Source organism: Lactuca sativa, chromosome 4 (assembly GCF_002870075.4).
Source record: "Lactuca sativa cultivar Salinas chromosome 4, Lsat_Salinas_v11, whole genome shotgun sequence".
In the NCBI taxonomy this organism is placed as follows: Eukaryota; Viridiplantae; Streptophyta; class Magnoliopsida; order Asterales; family Asteraceae; genus Lactuca; species Lactuca sativa.
Window position 1 is genome coordinate 234,006,894 of NC_056626.2, and position 11,153 is coordinate 234,018,046.

At 43.6% G+C, this 11,153-nt stretch overlaps 1 protein-coding gene across 1 annotated transcript; it reads right to left on the reverse strand.

The window, feature by feature from the left end:
- Positions 1 to 9,042: 9,042 nt before the first annotated feature.
- LOC122197398 (demethylepipodophyllotoxin synthase) lies at positions 9,043 to 10,864 on the reverse strand. Its single transcript, XM_042901326.2, has 2 exons — positions 9,853 to 10,864; positions 9,043 to 9,738 (listed from the first exon to the last, which is right to left on the reverse strand). Exons 1-2 carry the CDS (start codon positions 10,243 to 10,245, stop codon positions 9,448 to 9,450), a joined length of 684 nt encoding a protein of 227 aa, XP_042757260.1. The 5' UTR covers positions 10,246 to 10,864; the 3' UTR covers positions 9,043 to 9,447.
- Positions 10,865 to 11,153: the final 289 nt, after the last annotated feature.

Below are 11,153 nucleotides of genomic sequence, written 5' to 3' on the forward strand. Positions count from 1 at the left end.
GAGTTGGGAGGTGCCGAAGTCACCCTCTGAGATCAGGAGCTTCCTTGGGTTAGCAGGGTACTATCGGAGATTCATTAGGATTTCTCCAAGATCGCAGTGCTGCTCACCAGATTGACCCGGAAGGGTGTTGCATTCTCTTGGGGACCCGAGCAGCAGACCTCCTTTGAGACACTTCGCCAGAGGTTGTGCGAAGCCCCGGTATTAGCTCTCCCGGAAGGGATGGAAGATTTTGTAGTATATTGCGATGCATCGATTTCGGGACTGGGTGCAGTATTGATGCAGAGGGGTCATGTGATAGCTTATGCGTCGAGGCAGCTGAAGCCTCATGAGACGAGATATCCCACGCACGATTTAGAGTTGGGGGCAGTAGTGTTCGCTCTCAAGATTTGGCGTCACTACCTGTATTGGGTTCGATGTACGATATACACGGACCATAAGAGCTTGAAGTATTTGATGGATCAGCCCAACTTAAATATGCGTCAGAGGAGGTGGTTGGATGTGGTCAAGGATTATGATTGTGAGATCCTGTACCACCCAGGCAAGGCTAATGTGGTAGCCGATGCATTGAGCCGCAGGGTAGAGAGCACTCCATTGTGAGATGTATGTTTGAGATTGACTGTGATGACTCCAGTATTGGATGCTATTCGTGGGGCACAGGCCGAGGCTGTGCGACCAGAGATGCAGAAGAAAGAGCGGGTTGTTGGGTTAATTTCAGAGTTCGTTAAGGATGGACGAGGGCTTCTGACGTTTCAGGGTCGGATCTGGGTACCGTTCGTGGGTGGTACGCGTATTACTTTGATGGAAGAGGCTCATAGATCGAAATTCTCGATCCATCCCGGTGCTACGAAGATGTACCTGGATTTGAGGAAAGAGTATTGGTGGCCCTGCATGAAGAGGGACGTCGCATGGTTCGTTGAGAGGTGCTTGACCTGCCGTAGGGTTAAGGCCGAGCACCAGAGGCCGCATGGCAAGTTACAGCCATTGGAGATTCCCGAGTGGAAGTGGGAACAGATCACTATGGACTTCATCACCAAATTGCCGAGGACTGCCAGGGGAGTTGATGCAATTTGGGTGATTGTGGATAGGTTGACGAAGAGTGCACACTTCCTTGCCATCAGCGAGAGTTCTTCAGCGGAGAAGTTGGCGGAGATATATGTGAGAGAAGCGGTATCTCGGCATGGGGTGCCGATCTCGATTGTTTCAGACCGTGATGTGCGTTTCACTTCCAGGTTCTGGAAGAAATTCCATGAGGAGCGAACGATTCAGACGCTGGAGGACATGCTTCGAGCGTGTGTGTTAGACTTCGGGGGTAGCTGGGATGCGTATTTACCCTTGGCAGAGTTTTCCTACAACAACAGCCATCATTCGAGCATTGGTATGCCACCTTTTGAGCTGTTGTATGGTAGGAGGTGTCGGACCCCCATTTGCTGGGGAGAGGTGGGACAGAGAGTGATGGGCAGTACAGAGATCGTGCTTCAGACGACAGAACAAATTCAACAAGTTAGACAGAGGTTATTGACCGCCCAGATCCGACAGAAGAGTTATGCAGACAGACGCCGATCCGAGCTTGAGTTTCAAGTCGGCGACTTCGTTCTCCTGAAGGTCTCTCCTTGGAAAGGAGTGATCCGATTCAGAAAGAGGGGCAAGTTGGGACCCCGGTATATTGGGCCATTTCAGGTGATTGCAAGGATAGGCCGGGTAGCCTATCGTTTGGAGTTGCCAGCAGAGTTGGGGCAAATCCACGACACTTTCCATGTGTCGCAACTGAGGAAGTGTATAGCCGATGAGTCGGCAGTGGTTCCATTAGAGGATGTTCAGGTGGATGCGAGCCTGAATTATGCTGAGAGACCAGTGGCCATCAGGGATCGGAAGATCAAGGTTCTGAGGAACAAGGAGGTACCTCTGGTGTTGGTTCAGTGGCAACACCGGAAGGGATCGGAAATGACTTGGGAGCCGGAGCGGGAGATGCGGGAGCAGCATCCAGAGCTATTTTCAGAGTGAGACTTCAAGGGCGAAGTCTAGTCCTAGTGGGGTAGAGTTGTAACAGCCCGAATTTTCAGGTATTGTTAAAATTATGTTTTTGGGGTGTTTTAAGAGGGGACTCGGCGAGTTGGAGTCTAGACTCGCCGAGTAGGATCGCAGACCTGGTCGCGGGTTCGCGACTGGACTCGACGAGTCCGGATATGGACTCGGCGAGTCTGCGCTGTTTAGCGAAAACCCTAACCGTTCAGGCTTGGGACGTATAAAAGGGACTTATTGGCCGTCATTGTTCATTTTAGCCTTCTGAGAGAAACCCTAAATCGATTGTGTGCATCTGGAGCAAGGTTAAAGGCCATTGTTGATTTTAGAGGAGTTGTTGTGCAAGGAAGAGAAGGGCTTGGCTAAAGGAACAGCAAGGGAGTCACGTTCTGAGGATTGGGGACGCAGAGAGTACATCATCTAGGTAAGAATTCGAGTATACTCTGCTATGTTGATGTATTTATGGATTTAGGGTTTATGGAACCCTTTTGTGATTAGATTGAATGTTACCCTAGTCCCCCAAACGATTGGAACCCTGTATTGAGACCTTTGGAGGTCCAGAATGTCCCATGCCTGAGCATTTCGGGAATTGATGAAGGTTTTGGATTGGAATCCTTATGCCTTAGGTCAAAATGTAAATTAAAAGTCATGGGGTGTATCATGAGCACCGAAATGAGGACCTTACGTGATGGATCAGTCTAGGAAGGCCAGACCTATGAATGGTCGGAGCAGTTCTGACCTTAGGAAGCAGTTTGAGCGGTTGCATGGCATGGACTCGCCGAGTTCGATGAACAGACTCGGCGAGTAGCTTGAAGATTAACTGGGACTCGTCGAGTTGTTCTTCAGACTCGGCGAGTTGAGTCGGGGTGGCCCCGCGATTCTTCCAGGAGTAACTCGTCGAGTCAAGGAGGATACTCGACGAGTAGAAGGGGAATCTTAGAGAATTGGAGGACGTCTAGACTCGCCGAGTCGCCATGGCACTCGCCGAGTCCGGTCGAGTTGACCGTTGACCGTTGACCAGAGTTGACCTATGTGTGTCTTCTTAGGGACAGTTAAACTTAGAAGGTAAAAGTGTTAATAAGAGATATATGATGTTATAGGGAGATTGTAGCTCGGCGGATCGAGCATGAGTAATTCCAGGATTTGCTAGCTTTCAGTATTCACGAGGTGAGTCTTCTCACTATACTGTACCCGGAAGGGTTTGACTGTATGACCGGAAGGTCAGATATGATATGTGATATATGTGCTATATGTGGCAAGTTATTTGTTATATGTGCTATGTATGTTATGGGCCGGAAGGCGATTATGTTATGGGCTGGAAGGCATTATGTTATGGGCCGGAAGGCGATTATATTATGGGCCGGAAGGCGTTGTGTTATGGACCGGAAGGTCGGCGTGGGTAGGACCGGAAGGTTTACCCAGCAGGGACGGAAGTCCCCTGAGACAAATGGACCGGAAGGTCAGGGCCTGGAAAGGCGTATGTGCGTAAGTTGTATATTGGGGAACTCACTAAGCATTTATGCTTACAGTTGTTATGTATGTGCTTCAGGTACTAGCGAGGATCGTGGGAAGGCGCCGGCGTGATCTGTACACACTGATTGTCGTTTTGAGATCTTGGGAATTCTATAATTTGTATTTTGACATGACAATTGGAATAATTATGCCTTGTTTGAATGAAAATACTTTATTGTTGAAATGAAAAATTTGTTTGAAAATTTGGGTTGTTACAATTTGGGAGTGGATCGGTTGAGAACGGCTCGACTTGCAACCTTAAAAAGGGAGCTTGAAAGTTTACGCATGAAAGAGGATGAAACGGTTGATGATTTTGTGACGAAATTATCCGGTTTAGCGTCAAAAATAAGGAGTCTTGGATATGAGCTTGAAGAAGGTGATTTGGTAAAAATGTTAGTAGATTCGATGCCTAAGTCGTTTCTCTTATTAAGGAATAAAGATAATCTACACGTGTTCCACACCAATATTTACATAGTCACAAGTTGTTGTATTCAGTCATAGTCGATACTAGTTTCACTCCTTTAAATGTTCCTACTTTATCTCTAGATTAGGTTATAACAGCAGGGTATATAAGCCACACCAATGTATGCTATCAGAAAAGCACTATATACATAATCAGAAGCATTACTTTATATGGTATCAGAGCCACAAGTGCTCACACGCGACCTAATCCGATCCATCAGCGACTCTAGATGGCGTCCAAAAATACCACCCAAATCACTGCCACTACCCACCTTACAATCAAACTCACACCCAATAATTACCCAGTTTGGAGAAAGCAGGTGGAATCGACTCTCATCAGTATAGAGCTCGATGGTCACATCACCTCTGCACCACTGGCACCAACACTCACAGACAAGGAGGGAAAAACAGTGGCCAATCCCGATTATCGCCCATGGTTCTCTAAGGACCAGATGATTTTCAGTGCTCTGCTAGGAAGTTGCTCAGACTCAATACAACCTCTCGTCTCCTCAGCCACAACAGCCCGTGAAGCCTGGAATCGCTTGCATTCCAGCTTTGCCTCTACATCCAGGTCACGTATAATCTCTCTAAAATCAAAATTAGTCAAGAACCCCAAAGGAACCATATCAATCACCGAATACCTCCAGGAGATGCGCTCAATTGCCGATGACCTAGCCCTTGCCCAAATCCCTGTTCTGGAAGAAGATCTTATGGTGCATATTCTTTCTCAATAAGGTGATGATTACAGCACAATTGTAGCTGCCATTAAGGTGCGAGATACCTCCCTTTCATACTCAGAACTTTTTGACCGTCTCACTGACTTTGAAAGAGCACTTAAGGAAACCTCACTCTCCTCTGATTCAATGCCTTCTACTGTCAATTACACTTCTCGCAATTCATGATTCCAAAACAAGTCAAACAATAACAAACATTCCGGGTCACATAACAATTACTATAACCGCAACAACACGTCACCCCCATCCTATCAGTCAAGAGGCGCTCCACAATCACAATGGAACAATCACAACACCTCTGGTACTCGGTCAAACAGAAGCAGTCAATTTTGCCAATTTTGCAACATTCCGGGTCACACAACCAAAGACTGCCGAAAGCTTGCCAGGTTCCTTCGTGACAACAACATTGTCACTGATGCCACAAAATCTCAGACTCCACAAGCCCATGTAACCACATCAGCACCAGCTTCTCCTCAATGGTTGTTTGACACCGGTGCCTCCAATCATGTTACCTCAGATCACAACACTCTCCACCAAGTCTCTAAGTATGGTGGCGCAGAAGAGATTGTACTCGGTGATGGTACAAGTTTACCTATTGCCCATACTGGCAATTCCTATATTAATACACCACAAAAACAACTTATTTTGTCTAATGTGCTACATGTTCCTAAATTACACAAAAACTTAGTTTCTGTTGGTGAATTATGTGATACTAATCTAGTTTCGGTGGAATTTTTTCCATCTCATTTTTTTGTGAAGGATCTGGGCATGGGGGCGCGTCTCATGCGAGGAGAGAGAGTTGATGGAGTCTACCTCGCCAAGTCACTCACGAGTCATTCCATTAACACCACCCTCAAGCATTCGCCTCTTCTACTTAATCATAAGTTGGGTCACCCTTCACGTCAAGTTTTCAAGCATGTTGTTTCCAAATTAGGTTTTAGGTTCAAATCAAAGTTTGATGTTCATTGTCCTTCATGTTCTATTAATAAAAGTCACAAATTACCATTTGGTCAAAACTCTTTTGTTGCCACTAAACCACTTCAACTTATTTATTCAGATGTATGGGGACCTGTCCAAAAATCGATTGACAAATATTCCTACTATGTTCTGTTTGTTGACTACTTTACAAAATACTCCTGCCTCTATCCAATCAGTCATAAAAGTGATGTAGCTACCATCTTCCCTCAATTCAAATTACTGGTTGAGAAATTCTTTCAGCACCCCATTATATCTCTCTTCAATGATAATGGTGGTGAATACCAAGGTCTATCACCCTATCTCCAAAAACATGGAATCTCCCATTACACAACTCCACCTCATACACCTGAACAAAACAGTATTGTTGAACGCCGTCATCGACACATTGTCGAGACAGGCCTAGCACTCCTCCACCATGCACATCTTCCGCTCACATTCTGGTCTTATGCATTTCAAGCAGCCATTTACCTCATAAATCGTCTTCCTACACCCATCCTTTCCAATAAATCTCCATACGAGTGTCTTTTCAACCAACACCCAAATTATCACAAACTTCAACCCTTTGGATGTCTATGCTACCACTGGTTACGTCCTTACACCACATCTAAACTACAACCTAGATCCGCACCTTGTGTATTTCTTGGTTACTCATCCTCTAAATCAGCTTATAAATGTTATGACCCAAACACAAAAAAACTGTATCACTCAAGACATGTGGAGTTTATTCCAACTCAGTTCCCATATCAAGCTAAAACTCCCCTGGAATCTCTACCGAGCCCATATCAGTTCCTAACACCACCATCTGACCTGTCTCCTATCCCGACCTCCGACCCTCCTCCTCAAATATCTATCCCCATACATCCCCTTGATCCCATACTCGACCCCACTTTACCACAACCTGCTCACCCGGAACCGACATCCCCACAAACTCCCTCCCCACCACCATCACCCCAAACTGAAGCTTCATCACCTCCGTCAACTGTTATTAATCCCACTCCACCTCCACCACACCCTCCCACCACTAGACATCGCAAAGCAAACTCCAAATATTTCAACCCCTCATTTGTTAACACCACAACCTTACATCCGATTCCCACAGCCATTGAACCTAATACACACACTCAAGCTTTAAAAGATCCAAAATGGCGGGAAGCAATGGATCAAGAGTTTAATGCCCTTATACAAAACGGAACATGGGAACTTGTTCCAAAAACCAATCACACCCCAATTGGTTGTAAATGGATTTTCCGAATCAAACGAAATCCCAATGGCACCATATCCAAATACAAAGCTCGTCTTGTAGCTAAAGGTTTTCTTCAACAATACGGGAAAGACTACTTTGATACATTCAGCCCGGTCACTAACCCAGTAACTATTCGTGATGTTCTCTCCATAGCACTCTCTCACAACTGGCCTCTTCGTCAATTAGATGTCAATAATGCGTTTCTTCATGGCACCCTCCATGAAGAGGTCTTCATGTCTCAGCCACCCGGTTTCACTCATCCTGAATTCCCATCCCATATTTGCAAATTAAAAAATCGTTGTATGGCCTAAAACAGGCTCCAAGAGCATCGTACCTTGAACTCACCTCCTTCCTTGTTTCCACTGGTTACCGAAAATCTAGAGCTGATCCATCTCTTTTTATCTACCACTCAAATGGTATCCTCAGTTACCTTCTAGTATATGTTGATGATTTTGTACTCACGGGTAACAACAATTCATTCTTAGACTCCTTTGTTTCCTCTCTAGCAAAACGGTTTTCAATCAAGGACCTTGGTCCTCTACATCACTTTCTAGGAGTTGAAGTAATTCCTGTCTCCTCTGGTCTGTTTTTATCCCAACATCGTCATATCCATGATCTACTTGAAAAATTTCACATGGATGGTGCTAAAGAAGTTACTACTCCGCTGAGCTCCTCAGTTTCTCTCACCTTGCATGACGGGTCCGCCAGCACAGATCCAACACCATACCGAAAGCTAGTTGGTTCACTTCAGTACCTGGCATTCACTTGACCCGACATATCATTTGCAGTCAACAAGCTGTCACAGTTCATGCATGCACCAACTGAGACGCACTGGCAGCACTAAAACGTGTACTACGGTATCTTAAAGGTACTATTCATCATGGGCTTTATTTGCACAGGAACCAGTCACATTCCCTCACTGCATTCTCGGATTCTGACTGGGGAGGAATTGACAATGGGGGTCGCTCAACTACTGCATACTTGCTGTTTCTTGGTCCTAATATCATATCTTGGAGATCAGCAAGACAAAAGTCAGTTTCTCGGTCCTCCACGGAGGCGGAATACAAAGCGCTAGCCAATGCTGCATCGGAAGTTATGTGGGTACAAAATCTTCTCAGTGAACTTCGTATTAAATCCTCATCAGCAGCCACTCTTTACTGCGATAACACAGGCGCTACATACTCATGTGCAAATCCAGTTTACCACTCTCGGATGAAACATGTTGCACTTGATTATCATTTTGTTCGGGAAAAAGTACAAGATGGCTCTCTCATTGTCAGACACGTTAACTCATTTGATCAGCTAGCAGATGCTCTTACCAAACCACTTTCACGGGGTCCATTTCAGAGACTACGTTCCAAGATTGGCGTATCCTATGGATCCTCCATCTTGCGGGGGCGTATTAAGGAATAAAGATAATCTACACGTGTTCCACACCAATATTTACATAGTCACAAGTTGTTGTATTCAGTCATAGTCAATACTAATTTCTCTCCTGTAAATGTTCCTACTTTATCTCTAGATTAGGTTATAACAGTAGGCTATATAAGCTACACCAATGTACGCTATCAGAAAAGCAATATATACATAATTAGAAGCATTACTTTATATCTCCAAATCGTGGCTTCAGTTGAGCAATGTTTCGAGTTGGATTCAATGTTATTCGATGAAGCGGTTGGTAGATTGGAGGCGTACGAGGAGCGTATAAGAGGAACCGAGAAAGTGGAGAACACTCAAGGTGGGTTGTTGTTGGCTAGTGACGAAACGTCACATGTTTGTAAGCATTGTGGCAATGGACGTTCAAATCGGGATGACTTTGGACGTGGCCGGGGAAGAGGTCGGGGGTCCGGGAGAAGTCGAGATGGTAATGAACGTGTCCGGGATAAAAGTCACGTTAGATGTTACAAATGTGGTGAGCTTGGTCACTATAAAAACGAGTGTCCTAAATGGAAAAAGGAAGAAGCGGGTCTAATCGAAGAGGAACCAACATTGTTTTGAACGAGTGGCTCGTATGACCAAACCGATTAAGGGGGTGATTGTTGGATTAATCGGTTTTATTATTTTAGGAGTTTATTTTGTTTAGTTTAAATAATGGGCAATTAGGAAAGTAGCCATATTTAAGTTTTTTATTTTATATCCTGCATGGTTTTAGAATTCAAGTAGGATACTTATTTGTCTAGTATAAATAGGATCAATGGTATGGTATTTTCTTTTATGCAAGACCTTTTCTAGTTTACTTTTATTCAAGTAATATATTGGTTTCAATTCTTCCATTCTCACGTATTCTTTTTAGTTGTTGCATAAGGGTTTATTTTTGCTTGTTATTTACACAAGTTTCAACCCAAGTAATCTTACACATTCCTCTACCACTACCAAAAGGAAGCAATTCATAATGGTTTCCCATGACATCGATATCCTTGTGACTGGTCAAGAATCTCTCAGGCTTGAATTCTGTGGGATCAGACCATATATTTGGGTCACGTTGCAACTTCCAAAGATTTACCAAAAGACGAGTTCCTTTTGGAATGTTATAGCCACCCACAGTGCAGTCGTCCAGTGACTCGTGAGGAACAGCGAGAGGTCAAGCTGGGTATAATCGTAATGTTTCTTTGATGATGGCATTGAGGTAGATAAGTTCTTTAGGTCTGACTCCTCCACCAATCCGTCCCTTCCAACATGCTCATCAATTTCATCTTGCGCAATTTTTAATGTTTTTGGGTGGTTGAGCAACAATGATAAAGCCCAGGTTAATGTCACAGATGTCGTGTCAACGGCTGCTAATAGGATTTGCTGTGAACAGGAGTTTACACAAATTAAACACTCGTGGATTAGGTTCTATAGTTAAAAGGCTGAATAAATATTTAATGTAATCACGAAACATTGAGATAAAAAGTTTGAGTTTACTAGACTTGTCGCTTTGATAATTGTATCATGGTCAAAACCCGGGAATTGATCTTCAGAAGCACCTCGAAGAATGGAAATTAGCACATGCATAAAGTCTTGGTTCGCTTCATGTTGTTGTATAGACTTAATCTCCTGTTTGTGCTCCTTTAACCATCGGTCAAAGATATTGTCCAAATCCTTCCAAGTATTCTTCATCACTTTTTTGTATCCACCCACGTCCAAATAGTTGAGATAAGGTATAAAATCTGCAAGCACAAATGCCCCCATTAACTCAAAGAACTTCCTTACCACAGCCTGAAATTGAACCCCTTCTTCATGATTTGGCGAAAACCACTTTCCTGTAATAATCCTAACCATAATATTTAAAACAAATTTCCCAAACCATTGACTCATCTCCAGGACTCCACCTTTACCATCTGTGACTGTGACTCTGAACTTTCAGTAAGTTTATTCATTACCCACCCATCATATAACTCTTTAACGGATGCTCTAACTTCTGAAGCTCGAATATGTCCAATCATTTCAACTCTTTGTTGAGAAAGACCCTCCAACACGACCATCTTGCGCATTTTTCGCCAATAGTCCCCATATGGAGCCAGGCCAAACACGGCATTATTATAGGCCATGATTTTTGATGCCTCTGTTTTCGGTCGACTTGCGAAGGCCTTGTCATTGGTAGTAAAGCAGTCCTTAGCAATCGTTGCATCACTCACCACCAAAGCTTGATGAACACCAGGCTTGATGGTGCAGATAGCGCCATGTTTTTCTGCCATGCCCCTTTTGCTTGTGGTGGCTTTTGGTTCTTCACTGTGTTTTCCTTCTTTCTGTGGAGGATAGGGAGTAGCAAACAGTGTACAAGAATAGAGACAAAGATTGTTGCAACAATAGTGATACTAAGAGGTAGAACTCCATTGAGCAAATTGAATGCATGGTTGTATTTGCCGATAGATAATAGCAGTAAATTCTTATGGTGATCCTTAGAAGATCAATCATGTCAACCTTTAACAATAAAGTGGATCCTATGGATTTATATCTACGTCTACATCAATTTGTTAGACATATTTACCCTTGAGGGTAACACTTTGGATGCTTCTATGAAAAATAAAAATAAAAAATAACATTAACTAATATGATCAATATTTATTTAAAAAACGTCACCATTAAAAATAAATTTAATAGTTTTAATTATTTATAATTGAATATTAATCCTGTCATAGCACACTAATGCCAACTGTCGGTGCTTCATATAGAATGATAGCATTTTATTAAAATAAATCAAATATTTCATTTAACTAATATGA

Excerpts from the sequence above, each read along its gene's own strand:
- LOC122197398 (XM_042901326.2), bottom strand. The coding sequence starts at position 10,245 with ATGAGTCAATGGTTTGGGAAATTTGTTTTAAATATTATGGTTAGGATT. Across the intron at positions 9,739-9,852 it reads TTATCAAAGCGACAAGTCTA|CAAATCCTATTAGCAGCCGT; the intron begins GTAAACTCAAAC and ends TCCTGTTCACAG.